Genomic DNA, 23,885 nt, shown 5'->3' on the forward strand with positions numbered 1-23,885 from the left:
ATATGGGTCTCCATCAACAACTCTCCTCGACTTTCTGGGAGTCACCTCCTTTGAGATTTGTTGCTTTCCACAGCGAGTGTCCCCTGGCAAGCCACACTGTCACCTCAAAGGCCTGTTTCCTAGAGCCCCCAACCCCAACTCCTCCTCTCACTCTCTCACCCCCCCACCCACACACACACACACACAAAGATACTGAGCCTCCAAAAAATATGGAGAATACTCTTCTCTTCCACATATGGAAGACTTGAAGGACCTGGTGTCACCGGGGCAGCAACACCCCGTGCTATTGGATCCACCTTGACCCAATCCCTAATCTCTCTGGCTCCTCTGGGACCTCCATCAAATGTCTCAGTGGTTCTTATCCATCCAGTCCCAGCTTTCATCACTGTCCTTCCTGTTCTTTTCAGCTTCAATGATCTCTCTGTAGCGCCGGCGGAAGAATCCCATCTGCAAAGTGATAGGGATGAAAGTTTGAGAGGTTAGAGGGGTACATCTGAGGTCACATCCAAATGCATTCTCTACTTCAGCTCATTAACGACAAATAAAAACACTCAACGATACATTTTACTTTTTGAGAGAATTATCCAGAGTCTTCTGAGATCACTATATTAGTTTATCACATCAACGATTTATTACCAATTTATTACCACATCCCTAACTTAAGAAATAGTTTATAACTGTCATAACATCTTGTTTACAAATAATACAACTCATCTCTTTTTAATGTGGATTAAACAAGGAAGTCAGAATGTGTTAGTATTGAGGCTAGATACATGATTACAAGGTGGGTGGGCAACAGGGTCAATTTTATCCCCAAAGTTCACAGCACCAAGTTTCCAGTCTTTGTGCTAACCTTTGCTTATTTGCCTTCTGCACTTGCATCATATTTCCTGTGCAGACATGTGAGTCGCCAAGACACTATTCCTTTAGATGAGAGGACAATACTTGACGTATATATCTAAATATGTACTGTATGCTACAAAACATTGTTTTGAATTGTCTTGGTGACAGTTTCAAAACAATGTTGCCATCCTTATAGTAAGAGCCTGCTTTGTATTTCTTCATATTTTCAAATCTGTTTATATTTTAGCTTCATTATGGTTCAATTAAAACAAATTTTATTAAATAAAGTTTTATGCAGTTAATATTGATTCCATCTGTTGTCAGATATTTCCACTATTCTATTTCTGTAGTATTAGATATGTATCCATTACAATATGTAAGACTTCTGAAGTTCAGTCACATTCATCATGCTTGACAAAAAGTCAACTTAATAGTTGCTTGAATTTGATATTACAGGGCTGGTAACTGGAATGTTATTTATTGTCTGACTCTGGCCAGTGGGCCTAAATGCACCACCAGTGAAAACTTATCTTAAACAGATCTTTGTTCAATCTACATTATTACAAAACTAAAACAATTTCAGATCAGATAAGAAGTCAGACTCTTACATTGAGGTGATGGATTATATCTTTAAGTGAAATATATTCCATTTGCGTTCTCTCCCACAGAGAAAAACTATAGATTACAGGGAATTATAGATTCTAGGGAAGCTAGAAATTATGAAGACTGTAGCATGTCACCTTATCCATAAGTATCCATAACTTGAAGTAATATATAAAATCAGAAAAAAAAACACAAGCATATAAAGCAGCAAATCAAATCTTTCCTTGGTATAAATGTGCTGTTTTTTTTTAAAGAATATTATACAGTTTACATATCACAGAGCTGTATCCTGGATTTATCAAGTGGAATATAAGAGACATATGAAGCTATGAAGAGGGTAGTAGATTCTTGCTGTGTATCTAAACAAAAACTGCGTCTCTCACTATGACTCCATTCATTTATCTACATTTGGCTGGCGACGTTTATTGATATAGACCTGTGCTCTCCACAGGCATTTCCTGAAAAGAGCAATACAGGACATGCACCACTCTTGTAAGTGGGGTTTATTTTGGCAAGATTTGAGAACTTTGGGAAAGGGGGGGGGTATCCTTGGACCAACATTCCAAGGTTTAGTTGTAGTATTCCCAGTGGAAGATGAGGCACTGAAAAAGAAAAGGAGTTTTGTGCTAACAAGGCCTCTAGATATCAATGTAAATGCTATTTCCGCTTCAGATTCTTCTTTCATGTCAGTGGTATGGTGTGAATTACTGTCCAGTCTGTGATTTGTTCTTTTCATGGTTGTCAAAGGCTCCAAGCAAGTTCTCACCCCCACAGCCTTCGCTCCCCTCCAGCTGCCTCTGTTCAACTGGATATTGTTCTGACATCTAACCAAAGTTCAACAGTGATTCTGGCAAACACACATGTATGTGCCTCATATTTACAAATGAAGCTTTTCTACACTGCAAACTAAAAAAACAAAACCCAGTTTGTGTTCATGTGTTGCTTTACCTTCCAAAGTAGAACAGCTAACAGCAGAAAGATGAGGATTCCCACCAGCAGACTGATAGCAATGATCCAGCCGACAATGTAACCTCGTGGTTCCTGATTGTGAAGAGCCTCAAACACCAGCTGAAATATAGCATGCTTAAGTGAGTCACACTCAAAGTCAACACATGATGAGTAAAAATTATGAGTTAAACTCATGAGACGTGTATCGTTCACGGTCTCACAGCTGTGTTCTGAAAGCTTTACTTAAAAGGACTGAGATGCAAAGCTACAACAAAAAAGCAGGACATTGAACACAAAATACTTTCTAGATCTTAATTTGTAATGCAATTTTGTTGTTGTCAAACATATTCTCATTTGTGTAATAAGTGTAAGGCAAGTCAGGCTATTTGTCTGTGCCCAACTTCAGTCAAGACAGCATTATTTCGGTGATGGAGTGCTGTGAAATGCATTGGTCAGACATTCGGTCTCTAGAGGATAAACTTCAATGACTCTGATGACCCCTGACTTTTCATCTGGGCTCACTTTGGTTTATGACAAAAAACTTGTTAAACCCATTGACATTCCTCAGCTTTGTGGAGTACTTTGTAGTATTAGCATGCCAGCTAGTTAAACTAAAGTAGTGTTTATGGAAATTATCATAACAGCTAAATATCAGCATGTTGGCATTGTCAGCTGATGATAAAATGTATCTCAAAGCCAAAAACTGAATGGACCAAAGACTTTCTCTTGGTGATAAACGTGATCTCACATTTTATAGAATTAGTAGTCTGAAACAACTTTCCAGCAAAGTGTACGCTCGAAATTTCTTTATAGCTCGGTGCCATTTCATTCTGCATATTTATGCTTCTTTTTTTTTCCCTGATGGACATGCTAAGCTAAAAAGTACATCTTTTAGCTTAGCATGGCAACACAGAACGTTTTGTGTGGACTCAATTCATCAATCTGTCTGACACAGAAATGACTTATTGGGGAAAAAAAACCCAAATTGTTTTTCTGCAAATCGCTACGACATTTTTTAAGGTTTGGCTTGCTTCAGACTTGGCTTTATGTCTCTCACCTTCAGCATACTTCCCAAGAAGCTTTTAGCTTAGCTGGCCTGTCAGAACTCTTTCCTGCTTTTGTGAGAACCAAACTGCACTCTCACTGCTTTCTACTGCAGTAAGGATCTGACTACTCATAAGTACTACATACAATCCTACTCTAAATAAGTAAAATATGATCAGAGCATCCATTTCTTTTTCCATTCGACACAACCTGAGTTTGCAGTGATTTCCTGAAAGCGGTCTTACTGACTTTTTCCATATTTTTGCTCTTTGCTGTCCCACAACAAAAGTTAATTCTGCATCTTTCGTGCATTCCTGTCTCTTCTCACAGCGGTCCAGCCACTTAAAGCCAGCCTGATGTTGACTCTTGTCTTATCTTTTTTTCTAGGTTTCTTTATCTCTTTCTTTTCACTGTCTTCCTTAAATGTCCTTTCATGTTACTTTTCTGTATCAGCCATGGTGCACGTCCAAAACAGCCATAGGCCATGCTGATGGGTGGCAATAAAAAAAAGCAAAAGAAAGCTGTCACATGATTCTGCAGGCTGAAGAAACAAGTGATGAAGTTTAGTTTTTGAGCTCCGGCACACAGCCGAGCAACAACAGCTCTAGGAATGGATAAAATGAATGGCAGCATGTCATGAGAGCACGTCAAAGGCAAAACGTTCCAACGTCAGAAACTTGTGTGGTGTTGCTATGAATCCAGAATTTAGGCTAATTCTGATGTTTATTTACATTCTGAGAGTTTTGTCATCTTGTAAAAATCCTGGCTGTTAACTAAATTACAGCTATCTAGACTCATTCCCATGACAGGAATGAACACTGACCTGATGGATAATCTGTCACTGTCACCTAAACCAATAGTCTCTAGTGAAACTTATCATTGTGACACACACAATGAGGAATTCTGTATTTACACCAATTATGTAGATAATTTAGTTAAACCAGTTTCTAATAAGTGATACAATGTTTATTTGGATTTCTAGTAACCATATAGTTCCAGTTTATTTATTAGTTTGGGTCTGATTAATACAGCTTCATCATTTTTGTTATTTCCAGCACTATTACCAGTGCTCAGATTTATTCCAACTACTAGTTGCACTTATATGGCAGGATTCAAGATTTCAAAGGAAAGCACTTCCGGTGGGGCCATGAAATCCACGAGTTTATTTACTAACTGTGTTTAACAAAGGCAAACACTGCTTATTCTCTCAAACAGAACTTCACATGATGTGTTGTAGCAATGTGAAGTGGAAAACTTTTAGAGGTGAGCAAAGACCATCACTGTCTCAACATGTAGTGCTGCCCAGTCTTTGAACTCAAATTTGGCATGAGACGCCAACTGTTACTCAAGACAAAAACAAGAGGACAAGTGGAGATAAATCTCTCTGTTGCACATTTTCCCACATTAACACTTCCCCATAACTTCATTCTCTGGAATTTAGTGTTATGCATGCCAGGGCATTTATGTGGATAGAAAAGATGAAAGCGCTCCCTTAGTCATTGCTCTTTAACTTTGGCTATCCCCATTTAACTTTTGATGTCATCTAATCCTAAGTCAACTGACCTCAATTTTGCATTTTGGAAATGTGTAACTTGCAGCAAAAACATATGGAGGTATGCGGTTTTGTTTACATATCATGGGCGATAAAAATCAAGATTGTTGTTCTGTTTGCAACCCGTAGACTTGCTGCGCGCAGTAAAATCGGGGACCATAAATCATATTTGCAGTGTGTACTCTAGCTTGCAAGGATCCTGAGGGAGAAGGTAATGGTGTTTGCAAAGAAAAAATGGGAGCAACGGTCATTGGAATGAGATGCTCACTAAGTGCTGAATTTTCCAAGCACCACAGGAGTGCAGGGTCAGTCAGGTTGCAACCCAGTCAGCACCCTAATTTCTCAAGAGATCCCATTGCAAGCTTACTGAGTGCTCAATATAATTGTCAAATCTGATCTGGTGTGCCATTCAATCACTCAGCAATCAAGAGCAAGGGGGTCTGTCCTTGAACACAGCTGAGGGCCCGAAAGAGCCAATCAAAGCTGAAACGCAAAGTACACTTTCAATCCCCAGCTGTTCCCTACACTCACATCCTTTATGAGGGATCCACAATGGAGCCCTTCAGTGGCTTCAGGAATTTTTTAACCACATGGTCAACCACAGTGTGCATCTAATAATAATAATATACCATAAACATCTGCTGACCAAATGTTATATTTCTGCCTGCAGTACAATACAGCAAGTATTTTGTCATCTATTATAGTTTCAAGCCGTAATAAACGTTTGTCCGATCATAACGTTTTTGAGCAAGGCATAACCACGCTAAACACCATGGGGATTTTTGGCAATCCAGACTGACCCAGAATAAACAAGGTTTATAAAATCAGCCCCTTTAAGTTTGCTGTAGGGATCATTTATCTCTTATTATGAACTGCCTGAAATAACATGAGCTTTGTTTGGAGAAATGCAAACCACTGACATTTCCACACTTTTTCCAACTCCAAACTTGAGAGTGTTGCAGGAATTCATTTCCAATTTACAACAAAAGCTCAGCAGTGCTTTATAAGAAGCATGTTCTGCTGCTGTTATGAACACTTAGCTACAGGTAGTAGGGCTGGGCGATAAAATGATGATAAAACGTCATTGTGATAAAAAATGAGTCAATTAACAATGACAAACTTATCGTCATTTGCTCGACATGGTGTGTCATAAAGCTGAAAGATGACAGATGCCTGTCAGTCAGCGGCATGGGTGACGCGCCACCGTGCACGGCCATTTTTAGCTGAAAGACTAATTTGTGCGGAGGATAAAGTGTGAAAGTGGGGCGGGTAAAAGAATGTGTTGTGAATGAAATGAAAAGAGGGAAAATGAGCAAAAATGAGCAGCAAGGCAGTGATAAAAGAGTACTTGTGTTATCATAAAAAAACAGATGAAACTGTGAATGAAAAAAAGAAGGCACAACGTCGATAATTTGGAAGTAGTTTGGCAACTTAAAAAGTGATAATACACAGACAAAGCTGATCTGCAAAGTATCTCAGGGCTACAATTACGTAGCCCTCGAATCACTTGAAAATGTGCCATCCCAGCAACTAAGCTGAGAGCATGAACATCTGAAAACCCACAGTAAGTCTAACAAGTGTTTCTCAACTCCCTGGTACTTCTGCTGCAGTGGGCAGTGTTAGCAAGGCACTGAAACAACAATCATCAATAGTGTTCTCTTTCTCTGCCATAACCCCATTTGAGAAGTGGTCCACTGTTGAGAAGAAGTGGTTCAGTAAATGAAATGAAGTGCTAGACTGGAGGTACGAGCTCCCTGGCAGAAAATGTTTCTGCTCTTTTATGAAGAGTGTTGTGGGAAACTTGGGAATGCACAGAAGGATGCGAGACATGTTGTCATTACTGCTGACCTGTGCACTAGGTAAAACAGCATATTTGTTTACATTTAACGCTATTTAGCGTGAATCTTCTTTAATGGGTAATGTCAAAAATGAACTGATATTTACTATCTCAAAAATAGCGTAAAGTCTGCTGAATGTTAACATTTTGCACTCAAGCTTTTGTTAAGACTTTTAACTTCAATATTTTGTGATTTAAAATATACTTGAGATACTGTGTTAAAATTTAAATAGTATTTTGAGCCTTTAAATGTTATGCAGTCAAATATAAATCCTGCAACATTAAGGTGGAAAGGAAACTCACATTTGAATGTCTTTGGCAACAAATTCAGGTATTACAGGTGTGTTACGAAGCTAAAACATTTGCTCATCACAGTTTAATGCGCATGATGCATAGCTCTCTTCAAACATGAGCTGGCCCTTTAACTTGCACTTCGTTATAAACACTTTTATAACCACATATATGTTCATTATAAAATGAAATATAATGTTGCTATTAAAATTTCTTTTATAGCTGAATAAACATGTTCTGTAATGCAGCCTAACATACAATTTGACCTATCTTCTATTGGCAAACAGGGAGCAAAATTCATGTTTTCGTTCTAAAGCTTTGGTTTCTGCCAAACCTTGGGTTGTATAGCTAGTTCAGTTAATAAAAATAGATTGCGAATTCACAATATACTCACAGAAATATCATCTGGTAGGCCATTTGGCACTTCCACTGCCCTGTCATTTACTTGGACACTGCCTCTTGTCACAAATTGGATCACAGAGGAACTATCCTGCAGTTGGAGAAATGATAAGTTGGTATTTCGTTGAATAAAATAATCCTGGCATTATGCAACTAAACAGTTTGTGACGTGCGCCCTACCCTTTTCAGAATCTCTGTGTTGAGAAGAAGTTTTATATCTATGCTCAAAGCTTCCTCCTTTAACTGTGGACCCAGGCTGCAGGAGATTGTCATACATGCTCTTCCAGGCCGGTCACAGTCCTGTTAAAAAATACAGAGTGGGTTTGAAAAAGAGTGAAAAAATTAAGTGTGATAAAAGATGTTACAATACTAAAAAAAAAACACCCATCCTCAGTAGGGTTGACTCTCAGTGATATCTAAAATGTCAAAGTTTATATTTACCAAGACTTTGCGCCCTGATTTGGTAAAGAAGGCGAATATGGAGTGGAAGATGCTCTCTTTGTCCTGGGGTATGGTGCACGGTGTCGGGTTCCTGTGAGGGGTGCAGTTCCCTCGACCGTCTGTCACCTGAAACAGGACAGTGTTACAAAAAAAAACTAAGCTGTGCTGACTAAGACTTCAGCAAAAATCCCTATCTGTCCTCAAGCATAAACACGTTAAATCAGGCTTGTGTGGCATGGGTGTGGAGGAAAGCAGAAGTTCTGTTATGTTTAAAGGCTTGGATTCAGTTTGATGCAAAAATGTCAACATAGTACTTTTGGCACCATAAATGGCCCGATCCCACCATTGTTATGAGTCTCTAGGGCTCACAGGAAGCTCTCCCCAGCAACAAGCTGGTACCCCTCCCAGACAGGTTTCCCATATGGAGTGATTTAGAGGTGTCTGCTTTACTGCCCAGCCCAGCCCAACCCCCCCAGGGAGCACTTCCCCTTTCCCCTCTCCTCCGGACAACCTGAAGCTGTGGAGGTGACATACTTCTCTGGGCTTCCTCATTGTCTGCCCCGCTACATCCTAGCATGCTGGTTCTTGTAGATACATTCTCTCTTATCCTATATTTCTGCAGTAATGGTTGGTGTGCAGATTCATGGGATTTTTTTTAACAGCTGTACCAATTTTAACCAGGTGAAATCCCTCAAGACAAGAGAATTTTTACACTAAATTTTAAAGATATTTTGTGCAGAAAAACCCCAACATATGGAGTTACAGCTCGAAATGTATATATTATCTGAACAAATTGAAGTTTGCATAAAACGTAAGAATATCTGGTTGTACAACACATGTATGGAGTGGTCCAGCTACAGTCTGGACAATGTTAGTAGTATTTATCGTATGTGGTTCCAAGATTGGGGTGTTACAGGGCAGTAGCCATCTCTGCAGGTGTTCCATTCCTATTTCGTGCAGGCTGTCTGATCCCATGAAAGTGATTCCAGATGGACTCTAGGAGGGTGGGATACACTTACGCTGTGCCCATTCACAGTAAATACAATTAACAGCTTGAGCTCCCACATGCTCTATATGAAAGGCCCAATGCAAGGGTGAAGAAAACATGTGAACTCAGTGGGAGTATTTTCTTTCTTTATCTAAATGCAAAATGTTGAGAGACAAAATGGATGGCTAAATTCAGTAGCAGTGCCAACATTTTCACAGGTCCAGTAGTGCCCCACTCTGCAAAATATCTATTCTCTAACCAATAACCCTGCAGTTCAGCAGCTGTCTTAAGTACGAACACTAAAGTGGATCCAAGCATGTGGAGAATCGTAGCTGACAGGTGTGGGTTGGGTGAATTAGCTAAAAATGTGGCAGCCTGCAGGTGAATAAACTAATATTGACTTTTGCTTGATGAATAATGTAGACAGACTGCTTTCGGTGTCCACCTGGGTTTCAATGATGTGGAACATGTCTGCTCCGCTGCCAGCCAGTCGGTTAGGTATCCTGATGTCCACAGAGGAGCCAGGCAGCCTGCTGGGCCCCTTGTTTATGGCCTGTAGCCACATCACACAAAAACACAAGAAGATGCACATGAAGAAACAGAATAGTGAATATATATGGAAAGATCTAAAAATAAAAAGTCATAAACTCTGTGCTTGAAGTACCTGAAAAGTCAGATTAAGAGGCTGAAAGTCACACTCCATGTCCTCATACTTGACAAAACGTGAGGCATCGACGGAGTTTCCATACACAAAGGAGCTTGGCGTTACCACACTGCAAGCAAGTCCCACAGTTTTGAGGAAAGACATAGAAAATGGTGGTTTAGCATATGAAACACTTCTTCTTAAAAGGCCAGATGGATGACACTGAAAATGTCTGGTTCTAGCCTAGCTGGTCAAGTGTTTTGTTTAGCAGCTGAGATATGTGTCTAGCTTTGCTCTGAAGACTCCCTTCACATTAAAGACAGCAGCCTTATCACATGTCAGAGTTCTGGCAGAAATCTGCTGTTTTACATCTCTCCCCTTCCCCTGCGAAGAAGCACTATGATAAAGCATTCAAGATAAGGCTTTTCAAGCTGATATCCTCCATGTGGAGAAGAGCGATCCCTCTCTTCCTAAGAGGGCAACAGATGGACACCCAGTCCAAGTCTCCATTTGAGTGAGATATATAGCATTAAACAGCTTTAGAGTTGTATGCTAGCAGCAACATTTGTGAGAGTGATAATGTGTTTCTTATTCTTACCTGGTTATAGTTGTGTCAGTCTCATGGATCAGTGGGATGGATATATCTAAATAGTTGTCGGAGAGTTTGTGCTCTGGATTGGCGCTAAAAAAAATTTGAGAGACAATCATTTAACAATTAGTATTCACCAGTATGTACATAAAATATGAAACAATTCTGAATAAATATTACTTGAAATGCACAAGGATATCCTCGCTTCAACAATTACTAAGCATTTAAATGAGACTCTTACCTCTTTGCTTGAACTAAGAATTGCAATGTGTCATTTTCCCCAGAAAGCTGACTCGTGTCAAAAATTACTGCAAAATGATACTGGACAGAAACAGAAGGAATGAAGGGTGTTACTCAGTTCCACCTTAACCAAGAAATTATTTTTTAAAGCTGTTTGGAGTGTTTTTGAAATGTATTTTTTAGTAAACAGGAGGCTTCAACTCTCCAGTGCTTTGTGTTTTACAGAGTTTCTGCAAACAAAATGCAAAAGCTACATGCAGTTTTTCACTTAAGTTACCTTAGTCTGTGCTCTCATGAAAGGAAATCCCACTCTGCATCTGAGGAAGTCCAAATCAACAAGTCCACATGAAATGCCCTTTTCTTCCTGGAAAAAGTAACGCAGACAGAGAGTGAAAGGAGGTGATAAAGTCAGACAGAATGGAGACGAAGTGAGTGACATGTATGGAGACAGATGAAAACAGTGAGGAAGAACCACTAGACAGGAGGTCGACTTTAACACAAAGCAATCAGTTCAGATAAGCTTGGGGAAAATGATCTGTAGCAACTTTGGATGGGAAAATAACTACAAATTTTAGCAATCGCTGCATACTTCCAGGCAGAGACCTACCTACCTGTAGACATTTACAGTACGATCAAAGATAATCATTATAAAGAGCTTCAAACCTAAAGGAATGTGTCGTATTAAGTTCTAAATTAGGTTAAACAAAGAATGTACAAAGCGATGATGGTACACACATCTTAGCGGGTGGGTAATTGGACAACCTCCAGACTGTGTTTGGAAGCTTGTCTAAACAGTATGGAGCTTCACCGGCTGCGCTGTATAAACACTTGGGCCCTGACCCCATGAGGAGTAAGAATTCTTTTAGCAGGAGTTCACTGAGAGGCTCTCGGCTGAGCTCATGTGCTGGGAGCAGAGATACCTCACAACTGTTAAGGATATAAAAAGAGACAGAGTAGCGCTCCTGGAATATCTAATAAGAGCTTTAGGTAAGTCATACAAAGTGTCTGGGCTGCTGTCCAGGTTGAGTCTGTGTTAACAGTATGTTTCCAAATGTGATAGGGAAAGAGGTGGTTGTCCCTGTTGACAGATTTAAAACTAAATCCATCCGCAGTATTATCCACACTTCAGCTACACCTTGTTCAGCACATTTTCAGGGTGTGGCTTTACCTTCCATCTTTATTAAGTCTGCTTAAATAAGCAGAACCACTCTTTGCACACAGACTATGGTGAGTCCCGTGGAGGGAGGGTGAGTGAAGAGGGGACCCGAGTGGAACTGGCAATGATGGAATTTCCTCTATTTCCTGTATTCCTCTGTGCTGCTGTGCAAACATTGCCTGTCCCACGGGGCTGGGCAGGATTGGGGAAGTTGGCCTGTTTACCCATAACCCACCTGGCAACCCTTGAGAGACATGTGGTCCACTGTGCTTCGACAGCAAGAAGGGTGACAAAGTCTGTTTGTTCAGCACTTCTTCACTTTCATTCTTTTGCTTAGTTTTTCTGGTGTTTGTCAAGAACAAATGCATTCTGGGATCTTCACAAGTGACAGAGCCATTGAACATCACCAGGAGTGTTTACACTGCTTTAGTATAGTATCTGCTGGGCTTCTGCTAGAGTGGCATGTCGGTTATGGATGATAATACACCCCTTTGTGTCTCTATTAATTTGACATTTGCATTACTTTGGTCTTCCTTCTCCAAGCCAGTGCCATCACCAACTTCATACTTTTGGTCAGTATAAGGATGAAGCTCTACATCAGGTTTTTAATAGCCTGTGCTGTGAAAAGTGTTGTGTCACAGCCAGTAATATCAGTCATTCATATATTCTTTAGTTTGAAGGTTTGAACAAATCTCAGTTGCATTTCAAACTACTACTTCTGCACATTTGGTCCAATTGGTAAGTTTACAAAAATCACTATTCAGTTGTATTCAGATCCTTTGAATGATTTAACATGAATTAGATTTTTCTACTGGGTAATTTTGCAGCAGCTTGTAATACTGTCTGCTGTGTAGAAACTTTGTATATACTCCTAAATTTGTATGTACTCATAAATATGATAATTCATCCATCCATAGATACCATCCAGTCCAGCTGCTGTATCACAGCTGCATGGTTTAATCTTCAGAGTCATAATGTAATGGCCAATATGTGTTGGCTGTAAAACTGTAATCATGATGGCTGGATGCAGAATCAATCACAGACAATGACCTTAACGTTTTAAAGGACCCCTCATTCTTTCTTCAAAAATTCAATGAATTATTAATACCAGAAAATCCAGCTTTCAGACAGGAACGTATCCTGAAGCTGTGCACCTCCTGAAAACTCTAAATTTAGCTCTGCAGGTTTAAACAATAATGTGAAAAATGTCTTGATGCTCTTCAATACTTTTAAGGTATTTAATTTAGTGGATTGTGTGATGTTTCTGCTATAGGGGGCCTCAGTCCAGGACTGACTGGTTAGCGGCAAAAGCTTAGATTTTTTTATAAAATATATAACAATTGATTGAAAAGGTAAAAAAAATAAAAATAAAAGCTTTATTTTACTTTATGGACACCATATTTAGTTATAGCAAAAATTTGGCTCAAACTTTCAGGCCTTTGGTTATTGACTGATGCTCAGACACTTGAAGAAGCTTTCATTGTATTTTAACTTGAGGGGACTCTTATGTACTTTGCTAAACATGCAAAAACAGGAGTGGTTTCCTCTCAGCTAATGATAATCAAAAAAATGAGATCAGTGCTTTTTTTTACTTCATTGGTGGCATCAAGTACTTTAAGTGCTTTAGTTGATTATCAGTTGTTTTTTCTTTAAGTGTGCAAGTAAAAAATGTCCTTATAACATTATAGTTTTAATTTTATACTTTTAAAGTTCAATTTATGGGCTTTTTTTTTTTTCTTTTTAAAAAAAAAAAAAGTTATTTACTTTTCAAACCTGTTATACTTTTCATATATTCCACAAACTGGAAGCTCAGTAAGTTTCAATCTTTGGGCTTCATCAGAAAATCAAGTGGCAGAAAGCATCTTACAAAAAAGAACAGTCAGCACTAAATGGCACAAGTTGTCTGTCACAATGTAGAAAAATAAAAGCAAAAAAAATAAACAAACTACTCCAATATTTTATGTATGAAAAAAAAAAACAAAAAAAAAAACAATACGCCAGTGCAGGAAACTCCATGTCCAAATGGGTTGAAGGTTGTGTTGCTCAAACCAATTCACTACCTTGGCTTTGTGACAGCTTTTGTTGCAAGAACAACAGAGAAAACACACTTAAACAAGAGGGGAGTAGTTCATGCCTTGCTCACTAAAGAAAAAACCTTGAAAGGTGGTTAGCCAGCCTTTACTCGAAAAAAAAAAGGGGGTCATATCAACACCTCAGTCTTTTCCAGAGGTAATTAGAAATATCGCAAAGCCCATACAGCAACAAATCTGCTCAGTGGCCTCTTTGTCATTCTTTCATACTGTTCACTTCCTGTTCCCTTTGTGCAGCAGGCCACCGTGACTTATCAGGTTCCTGGACAAAATGAGGCTGTGGGGCTTCTGGTAACTTGATATTTAAAGTCAGCTTGGTTCATTAGATTTGCTATGAAACTGAAACTGACTCACTGTTTTTCTAATATTTGCCTGCAGTGTGTATTCTATTTAAATTCAATTTCACCTTTGTCAGGGGCTTAAAACCACGCCACAGCCTGTGTGCTTTACAGATACAGCCTTATGCATTGTATGGGTGAAAAACACCAGCTGAAGGATAAACATGAGGCCCATTATGGGAGAAGAAAAGCCTTCCTTATAAACGATGTTGGAGAGCACTATCTGACATGGCGGTTCTCTAAGTGTGCGGATCCTCTGAGGTCGTTGCAACAAGTAAGCAAGCAGATGCTAGCAGAGGCGTAAAGGTAGAGGTGGCCACTGTGAAATCCATTGGCACTCAGTGTGGACTGAGGGCCAATCTCATGGGGTCAATGGTGGGGTAGAAGTGGGTAGGTATTTCCTTAGCAATGACGAAATGTTCAAATCATTTGGAGTTGAAGTATGTGAAGAGCGGGTCTCATATATATCTCCATGAAGGTCAGCCATTATCAGCACCTTGCATACCTGCATCTACCACATAAAATATGGCCCTAAGAGAGTGTAGTTTTTATCACAAGAATGGTGTGTTTTGAATGGTGCATAGCATATGGAATATGTCTGTTCTGCCATGCTCTCCTACATATCACTCATTTGTTGCTGAGATGGTGTGTCTGTCTGAAATAAGTCAAAGGCGTCTGACAGGTCAGCCAAGGAAGACATGACAGCTGTAGCTGCTCCTACTGGTTCTACCCTGTTTATTATTCTTCAATCTACACTGTAAAAAAAAACAAACTATAAGTTGTTCAGTCCTAACATATTTGTCTTTGTGCTTCATTGTTGAGATTAATTTCTAAATGACCTAAAATCATACAAATATATTATATAAATATAAACTTTTTGAAAACAACTTCTTTGAGATGCATATCTATGTCAACCTTTAAAGGTTTGCAAACTCTTCTAAACTATTTCCATTATGTCTGCTTAAAGATAAATGCATCTATCATTGGAGTTTCACAGGAATCCCACAAGATGATGAACGGGACCCAAGTAAAAAAATGACACAATAATACAATAAGATATAAAAATATCTATTTTAATATTTGTGAACCTCTGGGATATGTTTCTGAGGGTCTCAGAGTATTTCATTCTGGAAAATGTTTCAGAACTATCAAACTGCTCCAATTTAACCTTTCCAGTCAAAAGAAATTGTGTGCAGGACTTGAGAAATCCAACACCATTGTTACTCTCCCCACAAGTGGTCAACCAACAAAAGTCCCCAATGAGAAGGCTGTGCAATCGGCCTCTGAAGTCACAAAAGAACACACAGTAATGTCTAGGATACTGAAAGCCTCTCTAGCTTAATGTTACTCTGCTCACTATCAAGCAGAACTGAACAACTGTGGTGCTCACGGCAAGGCAGCAGCGAGAAATCTACTCTCTATCATATTCTTGCCTGCATACAGTTACCACACAGAAAACTGAAAAACAGTTTTTGGACAAATCAGTTTAAAATTAAAATTGGTATAAATAAGAAATACAGGAAAAAGAGAAACATTACATTCCTGAATAGGAGCTTTTGCTCATCTGTGGAACATGGTTGAGGTAGTTTCATGGTTTTGATCTCTTGTACTACAACTCACTCATGACACTACCTAAACTGCTCTAGAGATCTAAAGTACTCAGGCTGTTTTTTACCAGTGAAGACTGCAAGTAGAATAAAGTTAATTATTTGGAAATAAATTAATCAAATGAAGATGCTGCAGAATGACCCAGTAGGAGCTGCACACAAGTATCCCACAGTCAAATCTATTCTGGAAAGACAACGTGAGCTCAAATCTCACAGACTAATCGACTGTTACCAGAGACACATTATGTCTACTGCTTTAAATGATCAAAATATTTGCCATTCAGTTACTGTCTGAGATTTGTACAAGTTGTTCAACACAGTTCTCTGTTTTTTTTACTTATTCATGTGGTGTTATCCACATTTTTTATAGGATTACAGGAAATTTCAAATGTACAGATCCCTGTTTGTATTTTGTATAAACTTCAGTTTAAATAGTATGTTACCAAAGCAGACCAGCAAACTGTTGTAGTACAGAAACAAACTAACTAGAGTAAATAAACAGCAAATACTTCAATGGCCACAGACCTTCTGCCAGAAGTTGATGTAGAAAACTTCCCTGGAGAAGTTGAAGTAGATGTTGGTGTCGTAGGCGTCATCTCCAGCATTTGAGATGGTGATGTTCAAAGAGACGTTCCTCACTCCTCCGAGGGCCAAATGAGGTTTACTATGCAATCTGTTAGTAATATAACATAAACAATGTCACTCATGTTTTAAAAAAAGGTAAAGTAGTAATATTAACATGGACTCTTATTTTACTTGCATGTAATCGTACTAAGAGGGGCATCAATGTCTAACTCTACCTATCTATTTTTTGACTAATAATGAAAATATTCAGGAAAATGTACTTAGTAGGAGAACAAACATAAACTGAACTCATTATATGCAGGGCAAAAGACATAAAATAAAAAGGGAACTCCCTAACTATGGAAAAAACATATGGATATGCTCCAAGCATGCGTCATGGTTCCACTACCCACACCCACATGGCCTATGACGTCAGTGTGCTTCCTCAGGAACAGGGGAAAAGGCAGACACTAACTCGAAACACTTGTAGAAAGATGTTATCCAGAAAGTTTTTACCCAGAGAGCAACAGCTTGCCATGAAGCCTCAGGTCTGCAGCACAGTCGTCTGACAGGCAGTTCTTCTCGAACCAAGTCTGAAGAAGAAGTAGTGAAGCACACGGTTATATGACCTCATGCTGTTCATGTGCTAAACACACTGACGCCATATTCAAACAAGGGGGCAGTGTTGTGCTGTATTTGGAGCTCATCTAATTCAATAGGAGTCTATTTGGTTTGAGGTTGAATCATGAAAGGAAACTTAGGTCAAACGGTAAAGCTTGATGAGTTTCTGATAAATGGATTTTGTAGAAACTGAAAGATGCAAATACCTCAGTTTTCTTTTTTTTTCATAAAAAGTGCCGACACTAGGGAAACAAATGTGGGGCAGGTTAAAGGGGGTCGGAAGGAAAATAAACAAATCAGTCGTTTTGGATTTCTCTCAAGAAAAGCTAACACAGACAATAATAAGCTGGTAAGACCAAATCATTAAACCTTATTCAAGCTATTTTCTTCATTCCTTCTGTCGTCCACAAGGGAGAAATGGCTAGTTTTACATCAGGTGAGAGATAAGCCAACTTTTATTCGGGCGGGCAACTGCTGAAAATAATTCATTCATTCATTCATTTTCCGAACCGCTTATTCCAATTCAGGGTCGCGGGGAAGCTGGAGCCTATCCCAGCCGGCTTTGGGCGACAGGCAGGGTACACCCTGGACAGCTCGCCAGTCCATCGCAGGGCCACACACAGAGAGACGAACAACCACTCACGCTCACACTCACTCCTAGGGGCAATTTAGAGTGACCAATTAACCTATCATGCATGTCTTTGGATGGTGGGAGGAAGCCGGAGTACCCGGAGAGAACCCACGTATACACGGGGAGAACATGCAAACTCCACACAGAAAGGCCACTGACCAAACCAGCCAAGGATCAAACCAGCGACCTTCTTCCTGTGAGGCCACAGTGCTAACCACTGCGCCACCGTGCTGAAAATAAAATATAGGTAAATATGAACTGGTTAAAAATAACCAATGACCACGTTTTATTACAATGTAACCACTAAAATACCAGTAAGTTATTGTGCAGGAAAAACAAAACTTAGAAAAGACTTTTTTTTCACTCATCTTTAAATGTTGAAACAAATTCAGAAAAATAACTAGAAAAGCACTTGGAAAGCGCAAACCTCCGCCAAGGGGCCACAGTTCTAAAAAAAAAAAATTCCTTGATCCAAACCGTGATCTGTATCACAACCAACATTAAATCAGTTCTTCCTTTTCACATGTCCAACAACTCCTGAAAATTCCATGAAAATCCATCCATAACTTTTTGAGTTATTTTGAACACAAACAAACAGACAAACAAATAAACACTGGTAAAAACATAACCTCCTTGGTGGAGGTAACTATTTCAGTTAAATAAATAGAGCAAAATACCCATTAACAAACAGTTGTCATAAACATCAGCATCATTAAGGGCCCTGATGTCTGCATCAAACTGCTTTAGTTTTTGTTGCCACTGTTTTGAAAGGAAACATCTCAGGTCAAAATTTTAATCCAAGTCAAATTTTTCAAAGAAATATGAAACCACGTTTTACCTCGTTCTTCACTGCAATCTTGCCTCCTTTCCTCCAACGCAGCACTGGAGCAAGCGCTGGCAGATCCCTGTCCTGGTGTCCGGTTAATACGTGTTTTCCCAGGCTGTAGGCCACCTCGAATGTGATAGGTGTGAAGACTTCTTTCACATCTTTCTGCAAGGAGCACAGACAACCATGGCAAAGAATGAGTCCCAACACACACGTCATTTTTAAAGCTAAATGTAACCCTGAAGAAATTATTGTCATGTAAGTGTCTGGGTGGAATCCATCATCTTTCTCCAATTAATACATGGCACAATGACTGATTGTCCTGCTGATTATAACAAACTCTAAAATGACAGTCTGCATGTTATTACTGTCATTTCTGTGCCAAAAAGTCACGAGGTTGGGCACAGATCAAGTAAACTGATAAGATCATGTGAACTGTGTTAAATGGATGGGTGACATGTCTCCTTTTTTTTTTTTTTTTTTAAACTTGTTAAAAGTCATGAAAGCTTAACGGCTGCAAGTTCTCAGAAAATGGTATCCTTTTTTTAAACATGCTGGCACTGCCTCTGGGAGATATCATGGACTTTCTGGCAGCTCCATCAAAAGCAACAAAAGAATTGTTTGATTTGGCGTTGGGCTTGGAAACAATGCAGACAGTATGAAAACAGAGAGCTTAATGTGATCAGATCCAGAATCTTCATTAGATGACAGTGCTGGAAGACACACATGGGAAAAGCTGTTACTGAGGATGGGTTTCCATCTGAATGCAGCTTGGTGGGTCTGGTTTAGGTTTCACTATCTGAAAGCTGCAGCCAGCAAAAACAGCAGAAACACAAGCTCCAACGGCCACCTGTGTCCCCAACCAAACCCACAATGTCAATACGCAGTGCTTCCTCATGTCTCCCGGTGGTTATTTAGGCTACTCGTTCTTCAGCACTTTCTCTGTTTTGTCCTTTATCTGTCTCCACCCATCCATCCTTTTTCCTCAGGCAGGCACGGGGCCAATCTGGGCTTTGAAAGTGTGAGGAATTACTGGTTTTAAACACACCCAGCCAAGTGAGAGAGTTACAACTGGAAAGAGCCATGAAATGAACAGTGTTGGGTAGCAACACGTTACTATTAACCATTGCTAGCTATGCTGTTAATTTTGTCAGAAACTAATACTATTTTTAAATACAGTAACTCAGTTGCAGTTACTCTATGGCACGTTTTTCCATTATTAGTTTAATGAATCATTTTGGCCAGAAGCTGTGTGCTTCATTTACATCGATGACACTTCTTCTGCTTGTTTTTCTGTAAAGTTGCTGTTTATATATTGTCACTTGTGGATTTTTGGGCTTCTTTTCTGGAGTGTCGTTGTTTACTTGGACTTCCTTTGCTCCCTTTGTTGAAGCTGTTAAGATTCTCTCACAGCTGTCCACAATAAGACAACAACCCCTGGATGTGAAAAAGGAAACGTGAACGCAACAGTCTTTTTGTTTTTCAGAAACCAGTGCCCACAGCTCTGTCTCCTTGGTTACTGCAGCCGTTACAACTGGTACGCCCTTACATGCATGCACAACTTTCTTACTTACACAAGTAATACATTAAATGAAGATGTTGGTTCCATTTTGGCTTTTCCCGAATGGAACCAACACAACCCTCTGCATTTGTCTGGGCTTGGTACTGGACCTCAGAGAGCAACTGTGTCCGCCTCGGGGCTGCAGGAGTGTAGGGGAGCAGAACTTGAACCACAGACCGTCAGGTCACAAGACAAGCAGCTCTACCACCTAAACTACTGCCACCCTGCATTACACTATAATATATGTAATGATACCAGAATGAAGAAAACTGTTGACTTGGCCTCTCCTAACATTTCTACTATCTCGCTGATGGATTTCTTCTTTTTTTCCATCCTAAGAATGTTCTGTTTCACATCCATTGAAAGCTCATTTGACTGCATGCTGTGGGTTCACAACAACAGCTTCCAAATGCAGACCTCTTACCTGCTTGACTGCTTATGGATTAAAGGGTAAATAGCCCATGAAATTGCTTTAAAACGAACTGTTTAATTACTTTCTGTTCCTTAAAAACAGGCAGATGCATTTTAAAGAGCAGTAATTCCTTAACCTCAAAGCTGAGTGCCTTCAAATTACAGCTGAGGGTCTGTGTGTAAAGCCCACATTGATCAGATAACTATATCTTGATTCGTTTTGATGAACAGCTAAAATAACATAATTCGTGCAAATGTCCAAATATATATGAACCTGACTGTAGAAAGTGGATGAATGGATGGAAATTACTCTTCCCTGGACTGGCTGATCAACACGAGAACATGTGTATGTTAGAATCCAAGGTCACAATGGGGAAAAGAACGCTAAAATGTCTCCCTATAGATGTGCAAAACTAATCTATCATTAAGTCACTGTCATTGCTTCTCAAGAGGGCAAATGCAAAGGCCCATGAACTTTCAGGCACTATTGTAATTGCATTTACATGATTATCTGATAATCTCCTAACTGCAAAATGACTTCCTTTACAAAGATTTCCCAGAGCCAAATCTGACATATTAAGATGGATTGTGTTATTTACATTTAATGGAACCAGACAATTTAATACAAGCTTACAGCTGCTACAGCAACACTGGATATGATCCACAATGAGTCAAGAAATGCCAGACAAGTATTTTGTTTGCCATTTCAAGACAAATTCATTTTTAAGATGTTAACAATAAAAAATCCTAAAATAGAAGTAACAAAACTGGCCAACTGTTTCACCAAGCATTGTTGTCATTCGCTGCAAACATATTGCAAAGCTCCAAAAGCAATAAATGAATCCTCAAAACATTTGCTTAAAACTGCTGTCAATCAACGTCATCGGCTGAACGACTAATAGTTACACAACAACATTAAATGAAGTAATTCATAGACAAGATGTTCATCTCGCATCCATCACAACTGCAATTCATGCCTCATTAGATGCACAGAGGCAGCGTTGTTCCAGCCTCATGCCAGCTCAGTCGGGAGGTAACATGACACAATTACTCAGTGCAGGATGGGTGGAACTGCTCTGTGTGAAGTGCCTGCAAAGGCTTCAGCCTCGGTAGCAATTAAAACAAAATGCCTGAAATGGCCCTTGTCCTGCTGGCCTCTGAGTGAACTGACCTCCAGGGAGACGATCGCTTGAGTCCCCCTACTTATCTCCCATTTTTACATGCCACAGGGGAGGTCATAAAAGAGATAATGGCTTAAAATGAATTGGAGTATGTTTTTTTGCAATCTCATACCTCAAAGGGGATTGTATTAGCGAGTAAATAGGCATTATTTGTTCGCTGCTAATTTGCTGTGGAGGGACTTTCTTCATTTCTAAACATAGCATCAACAGTAACATTCATGTGTAGAAACATGATCTCTTTCTCTGAAAAACACAGAAATTAAGACTGATAATCAAGTGCAGAGTTACTAAGACTCTCAGTGTATTCATTTTAGAACCACTATTTAACATTTGGCCATTGCTTTTATTATCACTTGATCAATGCTGCCAATTGTCCCACCCGGATCCACACCCCTGGTCGGATCATTTACTCCCCCGCCCCGATCCTACTCTCAGTTCCAGTATTTATGGAACAGAGAAGTTCCTGAGCTGCAGCTGAGAAAGACACTGGCCACTGTTAACTGCCTGCTACCTATAATTTTATGGAAAGAAATCCAACAACTGTTCTTAACACGCTGGTGAAGTTCACAAGAGAGGGGCCATTCTATAGTTTCTATAGTTAACAGGCGCGTACTGTGTTAATCCTCACTGAAACACATAAGCTGCAGGGTGCGTCCAAGATCTCAGATCAGATGGAGAAACAGAATGGATGGGATATCTGAAATTTGAAAGCTGGTATTTAGAGTTTACATATGTCTCTGAATGGTCCCCAGTTGCTTTAGAAATTCACACAAGTATGGCATTATGTTCATGAACAGCAGTGTCCATGATGAAGAGCAGTGGTTCTCAACCTTTTTTCAACATTGTACCTCCTGTAGAATAATTTCTCAGCAAAGTACCCCACAAACCAGAGGTGTTTCAATTTAAATCTTAGTTCAAGGTCCATATTCGGAACAAACTGGTCTCCAATGGACAGGACCAGTAAAACAGCAGGATAATAACCACTAATGAAAACTCCACATTTCTCTTTGTTTTAGTGAAAAGAAATACAAGTTCTTAATCACGATCCTTCAAGAAAATATTATGAACAACCTGAAATCACTAGAGAAAAACAAAAAGATGATTCAATATTATTATATAACTTAATCTACTTACATAGTTTGTTTAATCTATTTAATTTGATATCTTTATATTGTGGCAATGGACTGGCGAGCTGTCCAGGGTGTACCCCACCTCTTGCCCAAAGACTTCTGGGATAGGCTCCAGCTTCCCTGCAACCCTTAATCGGACTAAGTGGTTAAGATAATGAATGAATGAATCTTTATATTATGTTTCCATTCATAAATAATAGAATTATATATAGAGAACTTATTTATTTTATTATATACATTATTTGTACATCCAGTATTTGTACACAAAATTTGAACATAAAATCTCTGCCTGGAAGTAAAAAAAATCCAGTATCTCAATTTATGATCAGAGTACTTTTCACAGATTTAGAAGTTATTTTAAATGTAGATATGAGTACATTTCCACATGTGTGTAGTAATCCTGACCACCCGATCTGACTCACCACATCATACAAAAGTCAGATATACTAAATCAGATCGATTGAAAAGATGGAACAAGTTTTCCGTCTCTCTTTACTTTCTCATGTGTCTCCAGAGTGTTTCCAAGAACCCATAAGGATACAAGTACCCCCATCTGAAATAACATTGAGTTATAGACTTTAGTTAGACTCTATCCCTGAGTTTTGGGTGTTAACTTACAAATTATGTCATTGCATTCATGTAGATTCACAACCCGTTGCTGTGCTAGTTATTTTTAAGAACTGCCAGCTACTCTTAGCCTCCAAGTGGGTCAGAGGGCATGGTGAAATTTCAAACTTTACACATTGGAAGGATTTTCTTGACAGTATTCTCCGAAACAGAACGGATGCAATCATAAATTCTGCACGGTCACTAAAAAATAGTCTTAAAACATCTCATCATCCCACGGTCAACATTATTTATTGAAAGTTCTAGTCAATACTGGGAGTTGCCAGACAGTGCAGTAAGAAACAGCTGTTTTCCACCATTACTGTAAATTTTATATAAGGACAGAAGAAAAAAAAAAAAATCAGCATTTTCCAGCAGTTTGGTTGTTTTATGACACACTTGATGAAATAGCTTCCTCCCAGGATATTTATATATTTCATTCATTAGATGCAGGTCAGCTTGCATTTCCACATGTTTAAAGAGAAAACAACTTGCCATCAAACTTTAACCTCCAGCACTCCCTCGCTCTGGTTGCTGCCAATAAGCTTTCTCTGTACTTGTGTTCACACTTGGCCTGTTTTATTTGATACAACAGAACATAACTGACACCTTTCTGCTGCCTCTCTGACTCTTTCCCACACAGCTTTAAACTTAGCATGCATATCTCCAGAAACATAATGCCGCTACTGTACGAATAATCAGACTTTGTTGAACATGTTTTATACATTTCCACTGAAGCTAAGCT

The 23,885-nt window shown here is 39.3% G+C and overlaps 1 protein-coding gene across 1 annotated transcript in view; it reads right to left on the reverse strand.

Moving 5' to 3' along the window:
* Positions 1-259: 259 nt before the first annotated feature.
* Positions 260-23,885, reverse strand: part of itga9 (integrin, alpha 9) — a 50,859-nt gene continuing 27,233 nt past the window's right edge. The window contains exons 16-28 of the mRNA XM_079248576.1: positions 18,264-18,416; positions 16,690-16,766; positions 16,135-16,282; positions 10,696-10,782; positions 10,420-10,499; positions 10,188-10,271; positions 9,611-9,719; positions 9,392-9,499; positions 7,959-8,084; positions 7,698-7,817; positions 7,513-7,608; positions 2,395-2,514; positions 260-447 (exon numbers count right to left, since the gene is read on the reverse strand). Coding sequence (XP_079104702.1) covers positions 349-447; positions 2,395-2,514; positions 7,513-7,608; positions 7,698-7,817; positions 7,959-8,084; positions 9,392-9,499; positions 9,611-9,719; positions 10,188-10,271; positions 10,420-10,499; positions 10,696-10,782; positions 16,135-16,282; positions 16,690-16,766; positions 18,264-18,416 — 1,407 coding nt within the window. The 3' untranslated portion in view covers positions 260-348. The remainder of the gene's footprint in view (positions 448-2,394; positions 2,515-7,512; positions 7,609-7,697; positions 7,818-7,958; positions 8,085-9,391; positions 9,500-9,610; positions 9,720-10,187; positions 10,272-10,419; positions 10,500-10,695; positions 10,783-16,134; positions 16,283-16,689; positions 16,767-18,263; positions 18,417-23,885) is intronic.

This window comes from Telmatherina bonti (assembly GCF_933228915.1).
Source record: "Telmatherina bonti genome assembly, chromosome: 11".
Lineage (NCBI taxonomy): Eukaryota > Metazoa > Chordata > Actinopteri > Atheriniformes > Telmatherinidae > Telmatherina > Telmatherina bonti.